Source organism: Scyliorhinus canicula, chromosome 12, assembly GCF_902713615.1.
Source record: "Scyliorhinus canicula chromosome 12, sScyCan1.1, whole genome shotgun sequence".
NCBI classification, from domain to species: Eukaryota; Metazoa; Chordata; class Chondrichthyes; order Carcharhiniformes; family Scyliorhinidae; genus Scyliorhinus; species Scyliorhinus canicula.
In genome coordinates, this window is record NC_052157.1 from 46,628,141 (window position 1) to 46,655,905 (window position 27,765).

The 27,765-nt window shown below is 49.3% G+C and overlaps 1 protein-coding gene and 1 non-coding gene across 3 annotated transcripts in view; both read left to right on the forward strand.

Annotated features, from left to right (window-relative positions):
• Positions 1 to 27,765, forward strand: part of stard5 (StAR-related lipid transfer (START) domain containing 5) — a 34,472-nt gene that overhangs the window by 611 nt on the left and 6,096 nt on the right. Inside the window, exons 2-5 of one of the 2 annotated variants that reach the window (XM_038813371.1) lie at positions 2,804 to 2,853; positions 21,341 to 21,473; positions 23,795 to 23,912; positions 24,285 to 24,378. In XM_038813371.1, coding sequence (XP_038669299.1) covers positions 2,804 to 2,853; positions 21,341 to 21,473; positions 23,795 to 23,912; positions 24,285 to 24,378 — 395 coding nt within the window. The remainder of the gene's footprint in view (positions 1 to 2,803; positions 2,854 to 21,340; positions 21,474 to 23,794; positions 23,913 to 24,284; positions 24,379 to 27,765) is intronic. The other variant, XM_038813372.1, reaches the window with a different exon arrangement.
• Positions 11,116 to 11,189, forward strand: trnai-aau. Its single transcript has one exon. It is a non-coding gene; the product is annotated as a tRNA-Ile (tRNA).

The window sequence follows — 27,765 nt, forward strand, 5'->3', positions numbered from 1 at the left end:
GGGAGGGAGCGGGGCAGGGAGGGAGGGAGGGAGCGGGGCAGGGAGGGAGGGAGAGGAATGGGATGGTGTGACGGAGGGATGGGGATGGGAGGATGGTGTGGGGTGATGGAGGAGGTGGGTGGGAGGGTAAATGAGGGAAGGGGTTTAAGTTGGGACATGGGAATGAGAGAGGGCCGATTGGGACGGGGTGGGCTGGATTGAGTGAGGGGGAGCATGGGAATGGGTGGTGATGGGGAATGATGGAGGGAGTGGGGAATGAAGGAGGGTGAATGAAGTGGTTGGGAGGGGGAATGGGGAGGGAGTGGGGGAATTGGGGAGAATATGAGGGAGGGGAGACAGAAATTGGGCCGATGTGTAGGAATGAGGAAGGGTTACGGGTGATGAGGTATTAGGGGGACGAGGGGGTGTGGGGGTACGAGAGGGTGGGTCCGGGGCATGAGAAGGGGGGTTTCAGGGGAATGAGAGGGGGGGGGGGGTGGCTAATGAGGGGGAGGTATGGGGGGGGTCGAATGAGAGGAGGAGATATGAGAGGGGGAGGTATGGGGAGGCGAATGAGGGGGAGATATGGGGGGGCGAATGAGAGGAGGAGATATGGGGGGGCGAATGAGAGGGGGAGATATGGGGGGGCGAATGAGGGGGAGGTATGGGGGGCGAATGAGAGGAGGAGATATGTGGGGGCGAATGAGAGGGGGAGACATGGGGGGGGCGAATGAGAGGGGGAGACATGGGGGGCGAATGAGGGGGAGGTATGGGGGGGTGAATGAGAGGGGGAGGTATGGGGGGGGGTGAATGAGAGGGGGAGGTATGGGGGGGTGAATGAGAGGGGGCGAATGGGGGGGAGGTATGGGGGGTGAATGAGAGGGAGATGTGTGTGGGGAGAATGAGGGGGAGATATGGGGGGGCGAATGAGAGGGGGTGATATGGGGGGGCGAATGAGAGGGCGAGATATGGGGGGGCGAATGAGAGGGGGAGATATGGGGGGGGTGAATTAGAGGGGATGATGAGCGGAGATGGGGTGTGGGGGAATGAGAGGGGGAGATTGGGGGGGTGGGGGAATGAGATTGGGGGGGATGGGGGAATGGGGTGGGGGAATGAGAGGATGGTGGGATTGGGGGAATGATGGGGCAGATTGGGAAGGGAGAGAGGGAGGATGACTTGGAAGGGGGGGGATGAGGGGGAGATGAGAGGGGGTGGGGAATGAGAGGACTGGGATTTGGGGGAATGATGGTGCAATTGGGAGGGGAGAGAGGGAGGAGGACTGGGGGAGGGAGGCAGGAATGAGGAGGGTGGGTGGGTAATGCGGAGGGTGGGGGGAGTGGTGATTGGGGGAGGAAATGGAGAGGGAGGGGGGATGATGGAGAGGGAATGCATGGAGAGGGGGAGTAATGGGAGAGAATGTGCTTCTGCTCATCCTCTGCCAAACAGTCATTCATGCATTTGTTAGCGCTAGACATCACTATTCCAACACACTCCTGGCCTGATTCTCATCTTTCACTTGCCACGCATTTACACTTAAGCTTACCAAAGATTTTGCTGTCTGCATCCTAAATCCAAATGCCAAGTCTCATAATTATTCCACTGCTATATTTTAGTTCCAGTTGAGCAACTAGAACTCATCTTGGTTTTTTTAATTTTGCCATAGTTTCACCGTTCCTATCTTTGTAATCCCACCATCCTCTTAAGAGGTTCAGCGTTCCTACAATTCTGGCCTGATCCCCATTCTTAATAGCTTCACTGTCGGGGGTCACACTTTCCGTTGCTGAAGCCCTAGGCTCGGAAGTTGCTTCCTCGAGCATCTCTGCCTCTCTATTTCTCTTTCCTCCTTAAAGACACTAATTAAAAATCTATCTCTTTGGTCAAACCTCTGGTCATTTTCTCCAATGTTTCCTTGCATGTTTTGGTGTCAACTTTTGTTGGATCATAGTCCTACGGAGCACCTCGAATGTTTTATTATGTTAAAATTGCTGTACAAATACACATTGTCGCTGTGTTCTGCCTGTTCCCCTGGTTCTCGTGCCCGTCTTACTGCAGCAATTTTGAACATAATTCCCGGAGCTATAAACAGTTAAGACAATGGTGAAGAGAACAGCATCAATGCAGGGATTTATCTTGGGAGTTACAGGGAATTCACCTCTTCCCTATTTAGCTATTCAGCAGTAACTGGAACTTAATCTTTCCTCGCCTCTGTTAGCATTTTACTGAATCGCTTTGGAATCACTTGTCATGTTGGTCACAGAATGTCTATAAAATCTTTGTTTCTGAGATTTTTCTCCCCCCTCCAGGACTAGTATTTTTACAATTCTTTTGGACTGCAATATTTAGTGTTATGAAGCAGTGTCTGCTTGGGATCGCTACTAAACATGGCATATAAATTGCATCCTTCAGGGTGTCTTAGTCTGCTTTGTGGAGTAGGTTCCTGCCCGCAGAATTTTGGTTGCATCACACTTCAATTGCAAAACTAAACTGGCTGTGCTGAAATAGTGTCATAATTACCTTGTTTTTCCTTCTCTAGTCCACAACATTTAAAAACATCTAAATATTGATTAACTGTATTTTTTAACCACCACAAAATGATGCCTAAAAACTGAGTCCAAAAACTTCTCTCAAAAGTGTTATGCAATGAATCAAACATTGATGACATTAATGTGGGCCCCTTAAACACTGCCAATGGTAATGCTGAATCATTTGCTGCCATAATATTCGCATTCTTAGATGCTTGAAGTGAATGCGTGACTTTGTAAGTTTAGAGGCTACAAAATATAAAGTTTAATCGCTTAAATGTGTTTTTCTTATTTGTTGGTAGAATGAAGTTTGTGTCTCCTGGAGGCCGTCATCAGAATATTCTGGAAACTTGTGAGTGTGGAGATGATGAGTGTACGTTTATTGAATGTTTAGGAGCAATCCTCTGTGATGGCAGTTCTGATGAAGTAGACGGTGAGGTAGCTTGCACTGTTTTTTTTTTTGCCCACCTGGTGATAAATAATTTTTAATTGTAGAATTGATGCCATTGAGTTTACATACTTGGGTCCCACTAATTTTTAAATGTATTTAACAAATTTATTTCTATTCTCAGTGGTCAAATGAAACATAAATTGTGAGAATTGTGTACTGATGCCAGGAATAACGTTTTCACAAAGGGTAGTGGAAATATGTATTAGCTCCTCAAGGAGTCAGTTGGCGCATTTGAGATGGAGAGGGCCAGATTTGTGTTGGGGCATCAAAACAAATGGAGTAAAGGTGGGAAAATGAGTTGAAGTATGGGTCAACCATGATCTAATTGACTTGGGCCATGGGCTTGAGGGATTGAGTGGTCTCTTGTCTTTTGATCACAATATTTGTTCTATTGAGCTCGTTTGTAAGTCTATTTGCACACGAGCGTTTACCAGTGTTTTGTGTATTTTTACACCGCACCTATTCAATAATGTTATTATTGTTTACCTCCGACCCAACGTAGAAGGCCTAACGTTCTTGTCTGATTAGAAGTATAGATGGGAGACTTCCGGTGGCAGCCATGGATGAGTAGGTCTCACATTTGATAGCTCCTGCCTGTGACGGACTTTTGGACCTTTTCCCCTGTTTTTTCCTGGATTTTATGGGATAAATCGGTGAAGAGTGAGACCGTGAGGAGAAATCCCCCTCCAGTGTATGGAGAATTGGACCAGAAGTGGCCGTGTGAGAAGACAAAGTCCAATAAGGAAAACGCGAGCTGAGCTGGTAACGCGGGAAAGTATGGCGGAGAGCAAGGGCCATGGGGAGACGGCACAGTGGTCGACTGAGCAGCTGGTGAAGTTTTTTGAAGATTGCTTCGCCAAGCTACAGAAGGATACTCTGGACTCGATTTAAAGCTTCGATTGATCAAGTTGTGCAGAATCAAGAGACCCACGGGAGAGCGATCCAGGAGGTGGAGAAAAAGGTGTCTGAGCATGAGGAATACATAACCGGGCTGGAGACCAAGGTTTAGATGATGAACGAATGCCAGAAAAGACTGCAGGAGAAGCTGGAGAACAGGTCCAGGAGGCAGAATCTTAGAACTGTCGGCCCCCCTGAAGGAAGAGAGGGATCGGATGCGAGGACTTATGTGACGGACATGCTGGAGAAGTTGATGGGGGCTGAGGCGTTCCCTCTGCCCCTGGAAGTGGATAGAACGCACAGAGCCCTTGCGAAGAAACTCCGAGCAAACGAGATGCCGAGGGCCATGGTGGTACGTTTTCACCGTTTCCTGGACAAGGAACCCGTTCTGTGATGGAGCCAAGAAGGAACGGAGCAGCAAATGGGAGAACTGTGAGCTGCACGTTATCAGGACCTGGGCGCAGATCTGGCTAAGAGGAGACCTGGGTTTAATCGGTCAAAAACGGCCCTCTTTAAGGGTGGTGAAGTTTGGGATGCTGTACCCAGCCCGCCTGTGGGTCACACATGAGGAACGGGATTTCTATTTTGAAACACCAGGCAAAGTATGGACTTTTATTAAAGAAAAGAGGCTGGAGGTGAATTAAAAGACACTGAAGCCTTGGAGAAGTACTGTGGCGGCGATTTGTTGTGCTGGGTTGTATAAATATAAGTTGTGCTATGTGTAATAAGGGGCTGTTTGAATGGCTAACGGTAACTTTGTCTTGCAGGGAGCTGGTGAGAGGGGGATGGGCTTTAGGGTTGGTTCTGCTTTTTGGGTGATTATTTTTCTAAAGTGGCTGTTTATTCTGATGTTTGTTTACAGGGGAATGTGATGCCTTTAAAATGTTTGTCCGTGTGGGGGGGGGGGGGGAGAGGGGAGAGAACAATGAGGAGACAGACTACTTGGTGCCAGGGGCGGGTGCTATCACGTCAGCATGGGTCAGCTGACTCTCAGAAGCACAGTGGGGGGTGAGCAGGTGTTAAGCTGGAGCTTAACTTGGGAGGTGGGGGGGTTGGGTTTCTAGTGTTGTTGCTCGGGGGGGGGGGGGGGAGAGAAAGTGGGGGGGAGCTGCTTTGCTGACAGAGGAGGAACTGTTACTAGGGGCCAAATGGGAGATCGGGAATGGCGACTGCCGGACTTCCGGTGTGCACCATGGTGTGAGTGATCACACAGAGGCAGCTCCTGCCCAAGGTTACAGAAAAGAGCTCTTTTTTGGGCGGCACGGGTTGGAATTTCGATGAAAAGGCATAGGTGAATGTTCGCGGAGTACTTCCCCCAGGAATAGTATGTTTCTTGGTTATCAGACCCTCAGAAACAGTGCAAGATTGGGCTGAAGCAGCAGCAGACAAAAGCCTCTGCAAGCATGCAGGCGGGGGAAGGGCCAGCTTAGAGGCCTGAAGCTGACTTGAGGGCCTTTATGAAAGCTGAATTCTAGCAGCAGAGGGAAGAACTGTGAAAAGATCTCACCAAGGCCATTGAAGAAGCGGGGACGGACTTCTGGTAGCGGTGATGCGGAGCTAAGCCGCACGTTCAGTGGCTCCCGCTATTTTCGGACTTTGGGGCTCTTTCAAGGGCTCGTAGTGGTGCTGTTTGGACTTTTCCCCGTGTGGGAACACTCCTTCTCAGATTCTCCACCGGTGGATGGCCTGGACTAGGAGTGGAGCGGTCAGAAAATCGGCTTTGGAAACTTCCGGTTGCGGCTATGCGGAGCTAAGCCGCACTGCAGCTCCAGCTACTTAAGGACTTTTGGGCAGATTTGAGGGCCACAAACGGCACTGTCTCGACGAATCCCGGTGGGAGAAGGTGTCTAGAAGTTGTGTAGAGGAGCATTCCCCATAATTTATGGTGCTCACCCGGAGTGGGGCAAAGGAAAAAGCTGCAGCAGCTCCCCAAGAAAAGCGGGGGAAGAAGTAATCGGTTCCATCGATTTAGTGACCGGGAGTGTGTGCTGTGCTGGGCCAAGAAAGAGAGGAGCAGCAAGTGGGAGAATTCGGTAGTGCGAATCTACCAGGACTGGAGTGCAGAGGTGGCAAAGCGGCGGGCCGGGTTCAACCCGACGAAGGCGTGCTGCATGCCAAGCAGGTCAGATTTGGAATGCTGCAGCCTGCGTGTCTGTGGGTGACATATAAGGACCGGCACCACTACTTCGAGTCCCCGGAGGAGGCGTGGGCCTTTGTACAGGCAGAGAAGCTGGACTCGAACTAGGGTCTGGGGACACACTATGGCCGTTGCTGTTTTCGCTGTTGCTGTTCTTCAATTTTGACACGTATTTTTTTTATGCTGGTTTTCTTTTTGCTCTGTTTCCGGGTGGGTTTGTCTGTTGGGTGTGGGGTATGTGGGAAACGTTGGGGGTATGTGCTTTATATGTTCTCTTCTGTACGTGGCTGGGGGTTGGGGTGAAACTGGATTTTGGGGAGCTGCGTCAGAAGGGTGGGGTGTGGCAGTGTGAAAACGCGGGCTTTCCTCTGGTTTCCTGCGCTATGGGGCGGAGCTGGAGGTGGGGGCGTAGCCTCAACTGGTTTTCTTTCCCGCGCTGAAGCGGTGCCAAGGACGTGTGGCAAGAGGGGGATGACCCCATGCCGGGAGGTTTTGGCGGGAGCTGCCGGGTCAGCCGAAGTCAGCTGACTCACGGAAGTACCATGGAGGGTGCGTCGTGGCTAGGAGGGGTCCTAGCCTGGGGGGGTGGGGGGATACCGGGTTGCTGCTGGAATGGCCAGGAAGGAGCTGGTGTGGGCCGGGGGGGTAGAGGAGAGGCATTATCGCCATGGGGAACGGGTCAGGCGGGGCGAGCTGGCCTGGGGCGAGCAGTCGATAAGCTATGGCTAGCCGGCGGAGGAGAGGGGCGGGTTGCCCTCTGATCCGGCTGATTACCTGGAACGTGACGGGGCTGAATGGGCTGGCTAAGAGAACTAGGGTATTTTCTCATCTGAAAGGGCTGAAGGCGGACGTGGCTATGCTCCAGGAGACCCACTTGAAGGTGGCGGACCAGGTTCGTCTGAGGAAGGGGTGGGTGGGGCAGGTTTTTCACTCTGGATTGGACGCGAAGAACCGGGGGATGGCGATTCTGGTGGGGAAGAGGGTGGCGTTCGAGGCGGCTGAGGTGGTGTCGGACAAGGAGTGCAGATATATTATGGTGAAGGGTAGGCTGCAGGGAGAGAAGGTAGTGCTGGTTAATGTATATGCCCCGAATTGGGATGATGCCGGCTTCATGAGGCGCTTGTTGGGCCGCATTCCGGACCTGGAGGCAGGAGGCCTGATCATGGGGGGAGACTTTAACACAGTGCTGGATCCCCCACTGGACCGGTCCAGTTCAAGGACAGGTAGGAGACCGGCGGCGGCCAAAGGGCTGAGGGGGTTTATGGACCAGATGGGAGGGGTGGATCCCTGGAGGTTTGGGAGGCCGAGAGCGCGGGAGTATTCCTTTTTCTCCCATGTCCATAGGGTCTATTCCCGAATAGATTTTTTCATCCTGAGCAGGGGATTGATCCCGAAGGTGCAGGATTTCAGACCATGCTCCGCACTGGGTTGATCTGGAGATGGGGGAGGTGCGGGATCAGCGCCCGCTCTGGCGCCTGGATGTGGGGATGCTGGCTGATGAGGAGGTGTGTAGGAGGGTCCGGAGAAGTATTGAGTGGTATCGTGATACCAACGACACGGGGGAGGTCCGGGTGGGGATGGTCTGGGAGGCTCTGAAAGCAGTGATCCGGGGGGAGCTGATCTCCATCCGGGCCCATAGGGAAAGGAGGGGAGAGAAAGGAGAGGGAGAGACTGGTGGGGGAGCTCCTGGATGTGGACAGGAGATACGTGGAGGCACCGGAGGAGGGGTTGCTGGGGGAACGGCGTAGTTTGCAGGCCAAATTTGACTTGTTGACCACCAGAAAGGCGGAGACACGGTGGAGGAGGGCGCAGGGCGCGGTATATGAGTATGGGGAGAAGGCGAGCAGGATGTTGGCGCATCAGCTCCGCAGGCGAGATGCGGCTAGGGAAATTGGTGGAGTGACGGATAGGGGTGGGAATGTAGTGCAGAAGGGGCATGGGAACCTGGATTGTAGTTTTGGGGTACGGGAGATTGAGAGTATAGAGGTCAGGAGCACAGATTTGACTTCGCAGGAGGGTGCCAGTGTTCAGGTAGGTGGTTTGAAGTGTGTCTACTTCAATGCCAGGAGTATACGAAATAAGGTAGGGGAACTGGCAGCATGGATTGGTACCTGGAACTTCGATGTTGTGGCCATTTCAGAGACATGGATAGAGCAGGGACAGGAATGGTTGTTGCAGGTTCCGGGGTTTAGGTGTTTTAGTAAGCTCCGAGAAGGGGGCAAAAGAGGGGGAGGTGTGGCGCTGCTAGTCAAGGACAGTATTACGGTGGCGGAAAGGATGCTAGATGGGGACTCTTCTTCCGAGGTAGTATGGGCTGAGGTTAGAAACAGGAAAGGAGAGGTCACCCTGTTGGGAGTTTTCTATAGGCCACCTAATAGTTCTAGGGATGTAGAGGAAAGGATGGCGAAGATGATTCTGGAAAAGAGCGAAAGTAACAGGGTAGTTGTTATGGGAGACTTTAACTTTCCAAATATTGACTGGAAAAGATATAGTTCGAGTACATTAGATGGGTCGTTCTTTGTACAATGTGTGCAGGAGGGTTTCCTGACACAATATGTTGACAGGCCAACAAGAGGCGAGGCCACATTGGATTTGGTTTTGGGTAATGAACCAGGCCAGGTGTTAGATCTGGAGGTAGGTGAGCACTTTGGAAACAGTGACCACAATTCGGTGACCTTTACGTTAGTGATGGAAAGGGATAAGTATACCCCGCAGGGCAAGAGTTATAGCTGGGGGAAGGGCAATTATGATGCCATTAGACATGACTTAGGATGTGTAGGTTGAAGAAGTAGGCTGCAAGGGTTGGGCACACTGGATATGTGGAGCTTGTTCAAGGAACAGCTATTGCGTGTTCTTGATAAGTACGTACCAGTCAGGCAGGGAGGAAGGGGTAGAGCAAAGGAACCGTGGTTTACCAAAGAAGTGGAATCTCTTGTTAAGAGGAAGAAGGAGGCCTATGTGAAGATGAGGCGTGAAGTTTCAGTTGGGGCGCTTGATAGTTACAAGGAAGCGAGGAAGGATCTAAAGAGAGAACTAAGACGAGCAAGGAGGGGACATGAGAAGTCTTTGGCAGGTAGGATCAAGGAAAACCCAAAAGCTTTCTATAGGTATGTCAGGAATAAAAGAATGACTAGGGTAAGAGTAGGGCCAGTCAAGGACAGTGGTGGGAAGTTGTGTGTGGAGGCTGAGGAGATGAGCGAGATACTAAATGAATACTTTTCGTCAGTATTCACTCAGGAAAAAGATAATGTTGTGGAGGAGCGCAAATGGCATTGAGGTGCGTAGGGAAGAAGTGTTGGCAATTCTGGACAAGGTGAAATCCCTGATGGGATTTATCCTAGGATTCTCTGGGAAGCCAGGGAAGAGATTGCTGAGCCTTTGGCTTTGATTTTTATGTCATCATTGGCTACAGGAATAGTGCCAGAGGACTGGAGGGTAGCAAATGTGGTCCCTTTGTTCAAGAAGGGGAGTAGAGATAACCCTGGTAACTATAGGCCAGTGAGCCTCACGTTTGTTGTGGGTAAAGTCTTGGAGAGGATTATAAGAGATACGATTTATAATCATCTAGATAGGAATAATATGATTAGGGATAGTCAGCATGGTTTTGTGAAGGTAGGTCATGCCTCACAAACCTTATCGAGTTCTTTGAGAAGGTGACTGAACAGGTAGACGAGGGTAGAGCAGTTGATGTGGTGTATATGGATTTCAGTAAAGCGTTTGATAAGGTTCCCCACGGTCGGCTATTGCAGAAATACGGAGGCTGGGGATTGAGGGTGATTTAGAGATGTGGATCAGAAATTGGCTAGTTGAAAGAAGACAGAGGGTGGTGGTTGATGGCAAATGTTCAGAATGGAGTTCAGTTACGAGTGGCGTACCACAAGGATCTGTTCTGGGGCCGTTGCTGTTTGTCATTTTTATAAATGACCTAGAGGAGGGCACAGCAGGTTGGGTGAGTAAATTTGCAGACGACACTAAAGTCGGTGGAGTTGTAGACAGTGTGGAAGGATGTTGCCGGTTACAGAGGGACATAGATAAGCTGCAGAGCTGGGCTGAGAGGTGGCAAATGGAGTTTAATGTAGAGAAGTGTGAGGTGATTCACTTTGGAAAGAATAACAGGAATGCGGAATATTTGGCTAATGGTAAAATTCTTGGCAGTGTGGATGAGCAGAGGGATCTCGGTGTCCATGTACATAGATCCCTGAAAGTTGCCACCCAGGTTGATAGGGTTGTGAAGAAGGCCTATGGTGTGTTGGCCTTTATTGGTAGAGGGATTGAGTTCCGGAGCCATGAGGTCATGTTGCAGCTGTACAAAACTCTGGTACGGCCGCATTTGGAGTATTGCGTACAGTTCTGGTCGCCTCATTATAGGAAGGACGTGGAAGCTTTGGAACAGGTGCAGAGGAGATTTACCAGGATGTTGCCTGGTATGGAGGGAAAATCTTATGAGGAAAGGCTGATGGACTTGAGGTTGTTTTCGTTAGAGAGAAGAAGGTTAAGAGGTGACTTAATAGAGGCATACAAAATGATCAGAGGGTTAGATAGGGTGGACAGTGAGAGCCTTTTCCCGCGGATGGAGGTGGCTATCACGAGGGGACATAGCCATAAATTGAGGGGTAATAGATATAGGACAGAGGTCAGAGGTAGGTTTTTTACGCAAAGAGTGGTGAGGCCGTAGAATGCCCTACCTGCAACAGTAGTGAACTCGCCAACATTGAGGGCATTTAAAAGTTTATTGGATAAGCATATGGATGATAATGGCATAGTGTAGGTTAGATGGCCTTTAGTTTTTGACTTCCCATGTCGGTGCAACATTGTGGGCCGAAGGGCCTGTATTGCGCTGTATCGTTCTATGTTCTAGAAGTAAATGGGGTCTTTAGGGACTACTACGAGGAACTACCGGTCGGAACCTCCGATGGGGAGAGGGGGGAATGGAGAGCTTCATGAACAAGCTATGATTCCCAAGGGTTCAAGAGGAGCTGGGAGAGGGGCTGGGAGAGGGGCTGGGGGCGCCGATAGAGTTGGAGGAGCTAGTCAGTGGGATTGGAAAAATGCAGTCAGGTAAGGCGCCGGGGCCGGACGGGTTCCCGGTGGAATTTTATAAAAAGTATGCTTTCGCTGGTAGCTTGTCAGGCCGGGTAGCTCAGTCGGTTAGAGCGTGGTGTTAATAACGCCAAGGTCGCGGGTTCGATTCCTGTTCGGGCCGTATAATTTCGAAGGGGTGGCATGGTGGTTAGCATAAATGCTTCACAGCTCCAGGGTCCCAGGTTGATTCCCGGCTGGGTCACTGTCTGTGTAGAGTCTGCACGTCCTCCCCGTGTGTGCGTGGGTTTCCTCCGGGTGCTCCGGTTTCCTCCCACAGTCCAAAGATGTGCGGGTTAGGTGGATTGGCCATGCTAAATTGCCCGTAGTGTCCTAATAGTAAGGTTAAGGGGGGGGGGGGGGGGGGAGTTGTTGGGTTACAGGTATAGGGTGGATACGTGGGTTTGAGTAGGGTGATCATTGCTCGGCACAACATCGAGGGCCGAAGGGCCTGTTCTGTGCTGTACTGTTCTATTCTATTCTATGCGGATCTGGTGGGGCCCCTGTTGGTGCGAGCCTTCAATGAGGCATGGGAGGGGGGCCTTTGCCCCCGACGATGTCGCGGGCACTGATCTCTCTGATCCTGAAGCGGGATAAGGACCCCTTGCAGTGTGGATCATACAGGCCTATCTCGCTCCTCAATGTTGATGCTAAGTTGTTGGCGAAGATCCTGGCCACCAGGATAGAGGACTGTGTGCCAGGGGTGATACACGAGGATCAGACAGGATTTGTCAAGGGACGGCAGCTCAACACGAATGTGCGGAGACTGCTAAATGTTATTATGATGCCGGCAGTGGAGGAAGAGGCGGAGATAGTGGTGGCGCTGGATGCGGAAAAAGCGTTTGATAGAGTTGAGTGGGGGTACCTGTGGGAGGTGCTGGAGCGGTTCGGATTCGGAGAGGGATTCATCAAATGGGTGAGGCTGCTCTACGCGGCTCCGATGGCAAGTGTAGTTACTAATGGAAGGAGATCGGAGTACTTTAGGCTCTACCGTGGGACCAGGCAGGGGTGCCCCCGTCCCCCTTGCTCTTTGCATTGGCGATTGAACCTCTGGCTATGGCGTTGAGGAGCAGGGAGATGGAGGGGTCTGGTGCGGGGCGGGGAGGAATATTGTGTATCGCTATATGCGGACGACCTGCTGTTGTATGTGGCGGATCCAGAAGGGGGAATGCTGGGGGTGATGGAGCTGTTAGCGGAATTTGGGGGCTTCTCGGGCTATAAGTTAAATTTAGGCAAGAGCGAGGTATTTGTAGTACACCCGGGTGATCAGGAGGAGGGAATTGGGAGACTCTCATTTAAGAGGGCAGTGAAGAGTTTCAGATATCTGGGGGTGCAGGTGGCCAGGAGTTGGGGGACTCTCCATAAGCTTAATTTTACCAGGCTGGTGGAGCAGATGGAGGAGGAATTTAAAAGGTGGGACATGGTGCCGCTATCGTTGGCGGGTAGAGTGCAGTCCGTAAAAATGACGGTTCTCCCGAGGTTCTTGTTCCTTTTTCAGTGTTTGCCCATCTTTATCCCTAGTGCCTTTTTTAGAAGGGTGACTAGCAGCATCATGAGCTTTGTTTGGGCGCATGGGACCCCGAGGGTGAAGAGGGTCTTGGAGCGGGGTAGAGATGGGGGGGGGGGCTGGCGTTACCCAATCTCTCGGGGTATTATTGGGCGGCCAATGTGTCGATGGTGCGCAAGTGGGTAATGGAGGGGGAGGAGGCAGCATGGAAACGGATGGAGAGGGCGTCCTGTGGAGATACAAGCCTGGGGGCCCTGGTGACGGCGCCGTGGCTGCTCCCTCCTACGAGGTATACCACGAGTCCGGTGGTGGCGGCTACCCTCAAGATTTGGGGGCAGTGGAGGCGACATAGGGGAGAAGTGGGGGGCTCGATGGAGGCTCCGTTAAGGGGGAACCACAGGTTCGTCCCGGGGAACATTGGGGGATTTCAGGGTTGGCACAGAGCGGGCATCAGACAGCTGAGGGACCTGTTTATTGATGGGAGGTTTGCGAGCCTGGGGGAGTTGGAGGAGAAATTTGGGCTCCCCCGGGAAACATGTTCAGGTATCTGCAGGTAAAGGCATTTGCTAGACGGCAGGTGGAGGGATTCCCTTCGCTTCCCGCGAGGGGGATGAGTGACAGGGTGCTTTCGGGGGTCTGGGTCGGAGAGGGGAAGATATCTGATATCTACAAGGTTATGCAGGAGGCGGAGGAGGCGTCAGTAGAGGAGCTGAAAGCTAAGTGGGAGGGAGAACTGGGGGAGCAGATCGAAGACGGGGCATGGGCTGATGCCCTGGAGAGGGTTAATTCTTCCTCCTCATGTGCGCGGCTTAGCCTCATCCAATTCAAGGTGCTGCACCGGGCCCACATGACTGGGACGAGGATGAGTAGGTTCTTTGGGGGTGAAGACAGGTGTGTCAGGCGCTCGGGGAGCCCAGCGAGCCATGCCCATATGTTCTGGGCATGCCCGGCACTGGAGGAGTTCTGGAAGGGGATGGCGAGAATGGTGTCGAGGGTGGTGGGATCCAGGATCAAGCCAGGATGGGGACTCGCGATGTTTGGGGTTGGGGTGGAGCCGGGAGTGCAGGAGGCGAAAGAGGCCGGTGTGCTGGCCTTTGCGTCCCTAGTAGCCTGGCGAAGGATCTTGCTACAATGGAAGGATGCGAGGCCCCCAAGCGTGGAGACCTGAATCAATGACATGGCGGGTTTCATTAAGCTAGAGAAGGTCAAATTAGCCCTGAGAGGGTTGGTACAAGGGTTCTTTAGGCAGTGGCAACCTTTCCTCGACTTTCTGGCTCAACGATAGGCCACGGGGACAGTAGCAGCAGCAACCCGGGGGGGAACGACGATGACTGCGTTTGTTTATTTAATTTTAATTTATTTTTAAGTTCTTTTGTTGTTCATTGGGGTTGGGGGGGTGGGGGGATGTGATACATGCGTCGATACAGTCTGGGGGGTGTTACAGTTATTATGGGTTATTTTGTTGCATTTCATTGTCGTTATGTTTTATATTTTCTGTAAAAAAATTCCAATAAAAATTATTTAAAAAAAAAGCGAATGCCGACTGCCCGAGGGGTGGGGGGGCCTTGAGGAGGCGAAGGGTGCGAGCTTGAGGCTGGCCTATAAAGGGTGGTGGCTAGTCGGCAGGGGAGTCGGGAAAGGGGGGGGTGCTGGAAGCCCCCCACCCCCCGACCAGGCTGATTACCTGATTACGTGGAATGTCAGAGAGCTGAATGGGTCGGTCAAGAAGGCTCGTGTGTTTGCTCATTTGAGGGGGCTGAAGGCGGACGTGACAATGCTACAAGAGACACACCTAAAGGTTACAGACCAGATGAGATTGAGAAAGGGGTGGGTCAGCCAAATACTCCACTCAGGCTTGGACTCAAAGACCAGTGGGGTAGCGATCTTGATCAACAAACGAGTGGCATTCGAGACAGGGAGAATCATGCCAGACAAGGGGGTTAGGTACATAATGGTGAGTGGGAAGCTGGAGGGATGGGTGGTACTAGTGAACATATATGCTCCGAATTGGGACGATGTGGAGTTTAGAGGTGGGTTTTAGGTACAATCCCAGACTTAGAGTCACAATACCTGATCATGGGAGGAAACTTTAACACAGTCATTGATCCGGAATTGGACCGGTCAAATCCAGGACAGGGAGGAGACCGGCTGCGGCAAAGGAATTGAAGGGGTTTATGGAACAGATGGGGGGGGGAAATAGACCCATGGAGGTTTGCACGGCCAAGGCCGAAGGAGTTTTCCTCCTTCTCATGTCCACAAGGTATACTCTCTCATCGACTTTTTTGTTCTGAGCAGGGCGCTGATACCAGAGGTGGTGGTTACCGTGTACTCGGCAATCGCAATATCGGATCATGCCCCGCACTGGGTGGATCTACGGGTTAGTGTGGAGAGAGGGCAACGCCCGCTGTGGAGACTGGATGTGGTGTTGCTAGCGGACGAAGCGATCTGCTGGGCGGGTTAACAAGTCCATCCAGAACTACCTGGAAACAAATGATACGGGGGAGGTCTCCGCAGCGACGGTTTGGCAAGCTCTGAAGGCAGTGGTCAGAGGGGAATTAATCTCGATACAGGCCCACAGAGATAATGCGGAACGGGCTGAGAGGAGTAGATTAGTGGAGGAGATACTCCAGGTGGACAGGAGATATGTGGGCTACTGAGGGAGCGGCGGAGTTTGGGCTGTTGACCAATGGGAAAGCGGTGGAACAGTTGAGGAAGGCAAGGGGGGCGATTTTATGAGTACGGGGAAAAGGCAAGCAGAATGTTGGCACACCAGCTCAGGAAAAGTGAGGTGGCCAGGGAGATAGGTAAAGTAAAGAGTAGAGGCAGGAATGCTGTCCTGGACCCAGCGGGGGGTGAACAAGGTGTTTAAGGACTTTTATAGTAAATTGAGTCGGAACCCCTGGCTGGGGTGGAGGGGATGAGGCAGTTTTTGCATCAGTTGAGGCTCCCGAGGGTAGATGAGGATCTGGTGGAAGGGCTGGGAGCCCCGATTGAGGAAATAATCAAGGAGCTGGAGGGCATGGAGTTGGGCAAGGCCCTGGGGCCTGACGTCTACCTGGTGGAATTCTATAAGACATTTTCAGAGATATTGAGCCCACTGCTGGTGAGAACATTTAATGAAGCAAGAGAGCCATTCGCCATGGTGTTAAGAGCCTCTAGGAACTGGAAAGGGCTGGTGTGTGGGGGGGGGGGGGGGGGGGGGAGCACATCGGGTCTCACTTTACGCAGGTGACTTGCTCTTGTATATTTCAGACCCGTTGGAGGGGATGGGGGAAGTAATGCGAATCCTGGGGAATTTGGCAATTTTTCACGGTATAAATTGAATATGGGGAAAAGCAAGATGTTCGCGATCCAGGCAAGAGGACAAAAGAAGAGACTGGGAGAGCTGCCGCTTAGAATGGTAGGGAAAAGCTTTCGATATCTGGGAATCCAGGTGGCCCGGGAATGGGAGACACTGCACAAGTTAAACCTATCCCGGTTGGTAGAACAAATGGAAGGGGACTTTAAGAGATGGGACATGCTCCCGCTATCACTGGTGGGGAGGGTACAGATCGTGAATATGATGAACCTCCCCAGATTTCTGTTGGTCTTTCAGTGCCTCCGCATCTTCATCCCAAAGGCCTTTTTCAAGCGGACGAATAAGATTATTTCTGGCTTTGTGTGGGTGGGTAAAACCCCGTGAGTGAAGCAAGTGTTGCTGGAGCGTCAGGGGGGAAGGTGCGTTGGCACTGCCGAACTTCTGCAGTTACTACTGGGCGGCTAATGTAGACATGATTAGGAAGTGGGTAGTTGGGGAAGGGTCGGCATGGGAGCGGACGGAGGCGGTGTCATGCAAAGACACCAGTTTGGGCGCACTGATAACGGCACCTCCTCAGTTATCGCCGGCCCGATAATCCACAAGTCCAGTGGTTGCGGCGACTCTAAGAATCTGGGGGAAATGGAGGAGATACACGAGAGTGGAGGGAGCATCAGTTTGGACCCCGATTTATAATAATCATCGGTTTGCACCAGTTAGGCTAGATGGTGGGTTCTGGAGTTGGCAAAGCGCAGGAATTAGAAGGATGGGGGATCTATTTATAGATGGGAACTTTCCCAGCTTGAAAGCCTTGGAGGATACATTTGAATTGCCAGCAGGGAACAGATTTAGGTATTTGCAGATGCGAGACAAGAACAAAGAAAATTACAGCACAGGAACAGGCCCTTCGGCCCTCCCAGCCTGCGCCGATCCAGATCCTTTATCTAAACCTGTTGCCTATACTTCCCTCTGTTCCCGCCCATTTATATACCTGTCTAGATGCTTCTTAAATGATGCTATCGTGCCCGCCTCTACCACCTCCGCTGGTAAAGCGTTCCAGGCACCCATGTAGAAGCCCACCACCCTCTGCGTAAAAACCTTTCCACGCACATCTCCCTTAAACTTTCCCCCTCTCACCTTGAAATCGTGCCCCCTTGTAACTGACACCCCCACTCTTGGGAAAAGCCTGTTGCTGTCCACCCTGTCCATACCTCTCATAATTTTGTAGACCTCAATCAGGTCCCCCCTCAACCTCCGTCTTTCCAACGAAAACAATCCTAATCTACTCAACCTTTCTTCATAGCTAGCACCCTCCATACCAGGCAACATCCTGGTGAACCTCCTCTGCACCCTCTCCAAGGCATCCACATCCTTCTGGTCATGTGGCGACCAGAACTGCACGTAGTATTCCAAATGTGGCCGAACCAAAGTCCTATACAACTGTAACATGACCTGCCAACTCTTGTACTCAATACCCCGTCTGATGAAGGCAAGCATGCTGTATGCCTTCTTGACCACTCTATCAACCTGCGTTGCCACCTTCAGGGTACAATGGACCTGAACTCCCAGATCTCTCTGCACATCAATTTTCCCCAAGACCCTTCCATTGACCATATAGTCCGCTCTTGAATTTGATCTTCCAAAATGCATCACCTCGCATTTGCCTGGATTGAACTCCATCTGCCATTTCTCTGCCCAACTCTCCAATCTATCTATATTTTGTTGTATTCTCTGACAGTCCTCCTCGCTATCTGCAACTCCACCAATCTTAGTATCATCTGCAAGACTTCCTAAGAAAACAGGTGCCTGCCTTTCCGCTGCTGCCGCCACGGGGGATACAGGATAGAGTAGTCTCCAGTACCGGGGTGGGAGCGGGGAAGGTTTCAGATATTTATCAGGCGCTTTTGGAGGCGGAGGAAACTCCAGTGGAGGAGCATAAGGGCAAGTGGGAGGATGAGCTAGGAGTAGAGATAGAGGCGGGTCTATGGGCGGATGCCCTAAGCAGGGTTAATACCACCTCATCATGTGCCAGGCTCAGCCTGATACAATTTAAGGTAGTCCACCAGGCACACATGACAGTGGCTAGGATGAGCAGGTTTTTTGGGGTAGAAGATAGGTGTATGAGGTGCGCGGGAGGCTCAGCAAATCATGTCCACATGTTTTGGGCATGCCCGAAGCTTAGAGGGTTTTTCAGGGTTTTGCGAAGACAATGTCCATGGTTCTAACAACATGGGTGGGGCCGAGTCCAGAAGTAGCGATCTTTGGAGTGTCGGAAGAGCCGGGAGTTCAGGGGACGAAAGAGGCTGACGTCTTGTCCTTTGCCTCCCTGGTAGCCCGGAGTCAGATCTTGTTAATGTCGAGGGACTCGAAGCTCCTGAGTGTAGAGACCTGGGTTAGTGACATGGCTGGGTTTCTCAGTCTCGAGAAAATAAAGTTTGCCTTAAGAGGGTCAGTGGTCGTGTTAACCCGGACGTGGCAGCCGTTCGTCGACTTTCTTGGGGAAAATTAAAATGTCAGCAGATGCAGTATTCCAGGGGGGGGGGGGGGGGGGGGGGGGGGGGGGGGGGGGGGGAGAAAGAGGGCCAGATTGTTGTTTTATGGTTGGGGTATATGAAGATTGGGATGGGGGGGAAATATTTATTATACCATGTTGATGTAATTGTTATTTTTATAAAAAATTTCAAATACCTTAATAAAAATATATTTTTTTAAAAAGTACAGCTGGGAGAATGGATTGAAATTCTTATCTGCATCTCGAGGGGTAAGCAGGATCTGTATTGCTCAGTGTATGATAAAAATCGGATGCTTGGTTAGAGTTGCTCTGATTGCATATTTTCATGTGTTCACTCACACTGGCTGCATACAGGGGGGTAAGTTTGAAACAAAATAAAGCTCGAGCAGAAACCTGCCGTGAATATGACCGGCAGCTGTCAGATTGGTCACACCTATAGACATTGTGACAACAGTTGTACAGCACATTTAACATAGAAAAACACCCGGGGCACTTCACAAAGACATAATTCATGTAAATGGACATTGAGTCAAAGCAGGATGTATTAAGTGGAATAACCCAAAGATTGGTCAGAGCAGTGGAATTTATGGAGAATGAGGAGATGCAGAGGAATTTAAGGAGAGTATCCCAGAGTATGAAACCTTGGTGGCTGTCGGTATAGAGGCCAATGGTAAGTTGAAGAGCTCAAGTAAGAGGAATGCAGAACTGGGGGAGGGCATTGGTTTGAGAGGTTATGAACTTGGGATGGGGGGCGTGACACCATAAAGGGATTATAGACACAATAATTGTGGATTTTTAATTGAAGAATTTGCAGGACATGGGAAGTTGGTTCCTTAAGATTGCCGTCATGTTTGTCACCATTGAAAACAGCAGTAGCGTTTAGCTGTAACGTAGCACATTTTTATTCAGTCATAGTTCCTACAAGTAAAAGAAGTAAAAATGGTCTGTAGCTAACCTCATGCAGGAACTGGAGGCAATTAGTTTAATGCTTTGTTAAAATTTGTAAGGTGTTTGAAAATAAGTTTGTTATTTCACTCTGTTGACATAAGCATGAGAGTTATCATTCCTGGATAACCTTTCATTATCACAGTAGGGTGCCTACCATTATGTAGTTTGATTGACAGCTACAAATCATATACTTTTTGAAGTGGGGCTATGAATTCCAATGCTTGTTTTTATAAAATATTAAGCACTTGAATGAAATATTTGTTTTTATGAGGGACTATGTAGTCTAAGTAATGTAACGCTAGCACTTTGAGAAGGAATTCTATGCATGGGCAAATGGGTGCCATTGAGGCCCATGTCCCAGCTCCCATTCAGGAGGTGAGTATGGAGAATAGAGGGTTCACTTACCCTGGTGGTGCAGATTATGTCATTCATTCTTTTCCTGCACTGTTGGGTGGTTTTCTGAATGGAATTGGCATTGACCACCTTAGTGGCCTCCTCCCATGCAGGTGTGGTGAGATAGGTGGGAATCCTTGGAAGTAGGAAGTCCTTCCTGTACTCCACGGCTTGCAGTAGTTTGTCCAATGAGGCTTTACTGAAACTTGGGACCAGTGCTCTTGTTTCCTGGCAGCCATGACTAGGTCCAAACTCCTGGAATAATAAATGATTAACTGTCTGGGCCCCTTTTTTAAATTTTGTGCCCCGATATAACAGTGGGGCACGTGATTTCCTGCTTGCCCTGTTGCATGATTTGCTGGTAAAATCCCAGTTGCACAATTAATGAAATGAAATGAAAATCGCTTATTGTCACGAGTAGGCTTCAATGAAGTTACTGTGAAAAGCCCCTAGTCGTCCGGCGCCTGTCCGGGGAGGCTGGTGCGGGAATCGAACCGTGCTGCTGGCCTGGTTGGTCTGCTTTAAAAGCCAGCGAGTTAGCCGAGTGAGCTAAACCAGCCCGAGCCCAACACCGTGCAATTTGGCAAGTGTGGCCTTTAGGCTCTGCGGTGGGAGTCCCTCTGGCTTTATGGCCCCCGCAGCATGATGTAGGCCTGGAGCTGATCCCAGAAATAAGGATTTCATTCCCAGGCTTTGCCAGAGAAATAAAATGGGTGAAAGTGAATCAGTACTCTGTTTTACATCTCGCCCCGTTTTTATTTTCTTACATTTATTTTGATCCGGTCCAGGATTCTCAAGCCTCTGGTACATCAACACGGCATATGATCAGAATTGAGTGTTCAGGGCATAATGAAAATTTAGATTGCTGTTTATATGCTGGTTTGAATTCAAAAGAGAGAATTTTGAGAAGTGTACAGTATTTGACTTGAATTTAAAAGTGACACACCAAACCCCTCCCAAGGGAGGTGTGTGGCGGATGCAGGAGGTGAATGACATGGGTTGGCATCAGTTGGCACTAAATTTGCACATGGGTTATAAAGGGCTATAGGGAAGATCGAAGGCCATATGTTGACATGAAAGGTATGAAACATCTTGGGGAAGGGTAGAGGGGTATAGGTTGGTGTAAGGGGCCATGTTGGGTGGGCGGGAGCATGATGCATGATGTGTGGCAGGGGTTAGCATTGACGCAAAATGAGGAATGTGTTTGGGGGAGTTGTGAGGAGGTACGGGCTGCAGTGCTGTTTTATGTTTTAAAAAGACTTCCACACGGCGCTGCTGCACCGAGATGGACAGTCCTCCCAGCCCACCTCTGCACCCAGCAGCCTACGCAGTCATTCTGGGTTTACCCCCCACGAGTCCAATTTTCACCTGTTCCCCGGCAACAAAAATCCAACCTTCCAGGTTGACTTTAGGAATTAAGGTGGATTGCACCTTAATATGATTTGCAAGAGTATGTAGGTACCTGTGCTCTGTACCAAAGATGTGCCTTTTCCTCAACTACAGCAAAGTTCCATCTGCAACAGTTAACAGTTTAGCAAGACGGTTGCAACACTTGCCAGTTATTAGTAGAATTAATTACTGTTTTGATACTTCCCCTTTTTTCTTGTGCCTTTGATTTAGGTACAAAGGTGAAGGGATAATTAAAGCTGCCCCAAAGGATGTCTGGGAGTGTCTAAAACCTGTGCCCGATGGAGTAAGAGTCAAGTGGGACAAAAACGTTAGAGTATTTGAGCTGATTGCAGTCATCGATGATGTAAGTTTGGTGGCTATCATTTTCTTTTGCAAGAAGAATTTGTTTTCGAAATGATTTTCCCTCTGTTTTTATTTAGACCATTGAATGACGAGCATAGGTACTTTTTAAAAAACATTTGTAATGCCCATAATGTGTCCGCGAGAGATATTTACTAGCATATTAAAAGGCATGAATATAGTGTGCAGACTTCATTGTGGCAATGGTTTTAAAACAGTTCTCTATCTCATTTATTCTGGCACGTACAATATCCAAATTGACTAATATCTACATTTTCTTTAAATGTTAAGATGATACATTCCTACACTACGATTGCATATTTCAAATCATTAACAGTTTTATTCTGAGGCGTGCCTCTCCTTGTGAGGCCACTGCTTCACTTTATTTTTATTCAGTCATGAGATTAATGCCCATCCCTAATTGCCCTTGAACTGAGTGGACATTTCAGAGGGCAGTTAAGTGTCAACCCCACTGCTGTGGATCTGGAGTCGGGTGTAGGCCAGATTTCCCTCACTAAATGACGTTAGTGAACCAAGCAATCGATAATGGTTTCATTAGACTTTGAATTCAAATTTCACCACCTTCCGTGGTAGGATTTGAGCCGCGGTGGTAAGAGCATGACACTGGGTCTCTGGGTTACTTGTGCAGTTACAATACCGCTACATCATTCCTTCCTCTGGCTGCTGTTGCCGATTTCTATTTTTTTGCCACGTTTTTTTTCCGTCCATCTGTAGGCTGAGTTGCCATATATTCAGTGACAATCTCCAACTTGCCCCCAAGTCGATAATAGAACATAGAACAGTACAGCACAGAACAGGCCCTTCGGCCCTCAATGTTGTGCTGAGCCATGATCACCCTACTCAAACCCACGTATCCACCCTATACCCGTAACCCAACAACACCCCCCTTAACCTTACTTTCATTAGGACACTACGGGCAATTTAGCATGGCCAATCCACCTAACCCGCACATCTTTGGACTGTGGGAGGAAACCGGAGCACCCGGAGGAAACCCACGCACACAGGGGGAGGACGTGCAGACTCCACACAGACAGTGACCCAGCCGGGAATCGAACCTGGGACCCTGGAGCTGTGAAGCATTTATGCTAACCACCATGCTACCCTGCTGCCCCAATAATGATTATTGATAATTAATAATCTGCCGTTGCCAGGTGGGCATTTGGTGCAAGTCTGACCCCACCTCAGGCAAATTGTTTGGAGGTGGGATCCCTGACGTAACTTTCTTCAATTTAGTTCTCGGTCCTGCCTCCAAGCCCATCTTTTGTGAGACCAGAAAAATTCAGCCCCATGGTCCTGCCAGCCTCCTTCATTCTGCAGCACAGGTGGAAAACATTTAGTCCATCTTTGAAGGCACGATTCAGTTAATCCCCCTCCACACCCTTTCCCTGTATCCCTGCACTATAATTTCTCACTCTTAATTCTGAGAATTATCATTGAATCTGTTTTGAACACCCTTTCAAGCAAATCCTTCACCATTGTATCTTGCTGTTACATTTTTTGTCTTCTCTACTCACTTCCAGTTCTTTTGCCGATTACCTTTGTACTCTGGCAACTGGCTGTTCTGCCAGTGCAAAAGATTTTGTCTTATTCCTCCATCAAAGCCCTTCATAATCTTGGGGTACATCTCCCCTTAACCTTTTCTGCTCTGAGGAAAGCAACTTGCCTCTTGTCTCTCGACAGAACTGAAGTCTTTCATCTCTGGTGCCATTCTAATAAATACCCTCTGCATCCTCTCCAAGGTCACAACATCCTTCCTCAAGTGTAGTGCCCTGAATTCTCCAGCTAAGGACTTGTGATTTATAAATGTTGAACAGAATTCTTTGCTTTTGTGCTCTGCCAGGATTTATGAAGCAAAGGATCCCCATTTGCTTTTTTAAAAAACTGCCTCATCAACTTGACCTTCCATCTCCAAAGATTTTGTATGCATAGACCCCAGGCCTGTGCTCCTGCCCACTCCCTTAGTTTATATTACTTCTCCTCAATCTTCCTTCTAAATGCATCACTTCATACTTATCTGCATTAAATCTCATCTGCTATGTGATTGCTCATTTGATTAGTCTGTGTCCTCCTGAAGTCTGCTACAATCCTCTTTGAAAATGACAATAATTCGTATCATACTGTCCTAGACAAAAGTAATGGCAGATAAAGGCAAATGTTTCAAGAAGCATGGAACGCTGTTTGAGAATTCACCTGGAAATCTGCAAAAAACTTTTGTTATTTTCACTTTCTACAGTTGCAAAGCAGAAATCAATGATGAATGAAATGCTGAGCTTGTGTTAATGTTTGTACTTTTGTTCCCTCTAGGCTGTATCTGTCTGCAGGACTGTTACACCATCGGCAGCTAAGGGCCTAATCTCTCCAAGGGATTTTGTGGATGTAATTTTAATCAAACAATATGAAGGTGGAATTATATCTTCAAATGGTAACTAGTGAGCACACACACACATGCATGCGTATGCACATGCAGGCACTCTCTCTCATACACTCACTCGCGCGTGAACACACTCGCATAGACGCGCACCCACACAGATGGTCTGCTGTAATGAAAATGCACACAGAAATTGAATGTGGAGAAGTGAAAACCTGCCTTTTAATTCCATATTAAATTCACTCAGTGTAAGTTTGTTGTTTGAGCCACACCATTTCACAAATTCAATGTGATTGTTGCATGAGCCTCTATAATTAAACAATGAAATCAGATTGTAAGCTCTCCATTAAACCTTGTTCCCACATTATTTGAGTATTGTGCACTATTGTTGTTTGAAGTGACTGCATTATCCTGTTTTCGTCACAGCTACTCACGTGGAACACCCTGACTGTCCCTCTAAACCTCACTTTGTGAGAGGATTCAACCATCCTTGTGGATGTTTCTGTGCTCCCATTCAAGGGTAAGAGTCCCTTTTAATGTATCTCCATCTTTTGTTTTTGCAACCAACTATTGTACTGTGGTAGTCATGGCTTACTTTGGTCTGAGTCGGAGGGTTGTGGATGGATGGATTTGTTTATTGTCACATGTGCGGTATAGTGAAAAGTATTGTTCTGCATGCAGCTCAGACAGATCATTCCGTACATGAAAAGAAAATTCATAATAGGGTGAATTTGAATCCTGCTCCAGAGACTTGGCTGACGTTCCGAGGGAGGGGTGCACTGAGCGAGTTTGTTGGAGGTTCCATCTTTTGGAAGGAGGCGGGCCCGATGGTTTCCTGGCTGAATCTTATAAGAAATTCAAAGACAAGCTGATGGTGGGAATGTTTGAGGATGCGATAGGCAGGGATGTCTTGCCGCAAACAATGGGGCAGGCTTCCATCTCGTTGCTGCTAACGAAAGATAAGGAACCGGCGGAATGTTGGTCATCCAGACCCATATGGCTGTTGAATGTAGATGCCAAAATATTGGCAACGGTGTTGGCGTTGAGGTTAGCGGGGTGTCTCCCAAAGGCGATTGGGGAGGATCAGACTGGGTCCATGAAGGGAAGGCAGTTGTTCTTGAATGTGAGGAAGTTGCTGAATGTGGTCCTCTCTCCGACGGAGGGAAGGGAGACTGAGGTCGTGGTGCACTGGACGCAAAGAAGGCATTTGATCAAGTAAAATGGAGTTATCTTATGGCAGTATTGGAAAGGTTTTTTTTGGGGGGGGGGGGGGGGGTTGGTGTGGGGTATTGTCTCGTCAATATATGGGAGGATCCTGGAGGAGGATACGGTGCCCGTGAAGGGGGTTAAGGCAAATTCGGAAGAAGAGCTGGGGTTGGTGTTGGAAGAGGAACTGTGGAGCTGCGGAGGGTGAATGACTCTACTTCACGTGCGAGGTTGGGGCTGATACAGCTGAAGATAGTACAGACCATACCTCACAAAACCAACGATGAATCGGCTGTTTGAGGGGGGTGGAGGATGTCGTGAACAATATGGGAGGAGCCCGGAGAACCATGTTCACTTGTTTTGGTCCTGCCCGAAGCTGGAAAAGTTCTGGAGGATGGTGTTCAGTACAGTTTCGAGGGTCTTGCATGTGAATGTGGAGCCCAGCCCCAGTCATGTTCGGGGTGTCTGGTCAGCTTGAGCTGCAAACAGGTGCACGACAGATGTTTTAGCCTTCGCCTCACTGATTACTCAGAGGGGGTGCTGTTGGGGTGAAGGTCAGCCACTCCATCCTGTGCCTCAGTGTGATGGGGGGACCTACTGGAGTTCTTATGTTCTTATGTTCTTGACCCTGGAGAAGTTAACGTTCGAGCTGAGGGGGATGAGGAGGAGTTCTACAATTTTTTGGGTTTGTTTATATTGCATTTCCGGGAGTTGGTTACTGTTGATTGGTGAAGGGAAGGTTGGGAATGTTGTGTTTGGTTGGGGGTTGTTTGGGGTGGGTGGGTTTTGTATTATGAAAATGTTGAAAATCTGTTGAATAAAAATACTTTTTTTTAAAAAAAACTCGTCGGCCCCTTGGCGGATGGAAAAGATTCCAGTTAGCCCCGTTTCCTGGCCAATATTTATTCTTCAATTAGCATCACTGAAAACAGATGATCTGATCAGCATCACATGTTGCTGTTTGTTGGAGATTCCTGTGTACATTGGCTGCCACATTTCCTACAATACTGCAAGGAATAGAATTGCTAAATATTTCCATGGCTATAAAGTTTCTGAGAATGTCCTGAGGTCACAAGCAGTGTGAATAAATGCAAGTTTGTTTTTTTTCCCCCTTGCCTATGAGAAACTGCTTTTATTTCTCAGCTAAATCAGTTTTCACTTGTTTTTTGCACTATAATAAAAGGAAAAAGTTTACCCAACATGCGTTGAGTGACCATAATTCTGACATTTATAAATCCAACACATGACGCAAACATATTTGAATTTCTCTTTATAATTTCCGTGAATTCAATGAAATGATTGATGTTAGATCTCGGCTGACGCGTACTGGTTATTCATGAATGGGGTTGGTGCCCATCACATGAACCTGCATGCCAGCACTCTTGTCTTGATGCAATAAGTGGCCACTTAAATGCCATCTCTGCCAATTAAAATACTGGAGGGACGTATGAAACTATATCATGAGAAGACTATCCAAGGGAAACTTGGTTTCAACTGCTGGGCCATGATATAACAAACAGTCCAGACATTAGCATGAGGTAAAGGTTTGGACCTCTTGAGGCACAACACTGCTTCTTCACATTCATTCATTCATTCACTGCCATAACAACAAACTAAGAGTTGGAGATCTCGTTGGAGGCCTCGTGCAGGAGCGTCTTATGAGCTTCATTGAGGAGGCATTCAGGCGACAGGGCAAGGAGATGCAAGAGGACTGGTCAGTGGCGATTGAGGGTGTGGTGGAACCTCTTCAGAGTCCCTGGAGCAAGTGGAGAACCAGCTGGAGACACATGGGGTGACGATCAAGGAGGTGGAGAGGATGGTATCGTATCAGCGTGATTGAATCGGCTTGCTGGAGGCCGAAATGGCGATGATGGGGGAAGGGAAATCAGCATGCTGCTGCGGGCGAGGGTCGATGACCAGGAAAATCGGTCAAGGCGGCAGAACCTGTGTATTGCGGGGCCGCTGGAGGGAGTAGAGGGAACAGGTGCCACCAGTTGTGTGAACGATGTTTGGGAAGCTGGGTGATGAGAAGATCTTTGAGAAGCTTCCGGAGGTGGATTGGACCCACCGGACCTTGAGATAGAAGCCGAGGGTGGGGAACCGCCCCAGGCTGTGATTGTGCAAATGCACAAATTTCAATAAAAGATGATCCTAAGTTGGGCCAAGGAAACTCAGGACTTTAGCTGGAAGGGGAATCGGGTCCCCATATATCTGGACATTGGGGCTGAACTGACCAAGAGGCAGGCGGGTTTCAACAAGGCCATGGCGGTGCTTTTTCGAGACTAAGGTTGGTTTGGGGTGTTGTACCCTGTCAAGTTGTGGGTGAAGTTCAAGGGGAAGGAGCATTATTTTCAGACGCCAGAAGAGGCGAATGACTTGTGTCTGGGATCAAGGGTTGGGAGAGGTTTACAGTTGAGTTGTGTCCTTTCACGATTTTCTCAGGGTTTGTTAAATTGTACCGCTAAAATGTTATTGATAGTTGAGGAAGAGGTTGGTGGGGGGACACTGGTGGTTCTGGTGATTGTGAATACATCCAATTGGGACAATGGGGACTTTATGAAAAAGCTATTAGTGACAAATCCGGATCTGGATTCCCACAAGTTAGTTGATTTTAATAGTGTGCTGGACCCAAAGGCTCTTAAATCGGTGTTGAGGTGTTTATGGAGCAGATGTGAGGGATGGATCCATGGAGGTTTGGGGA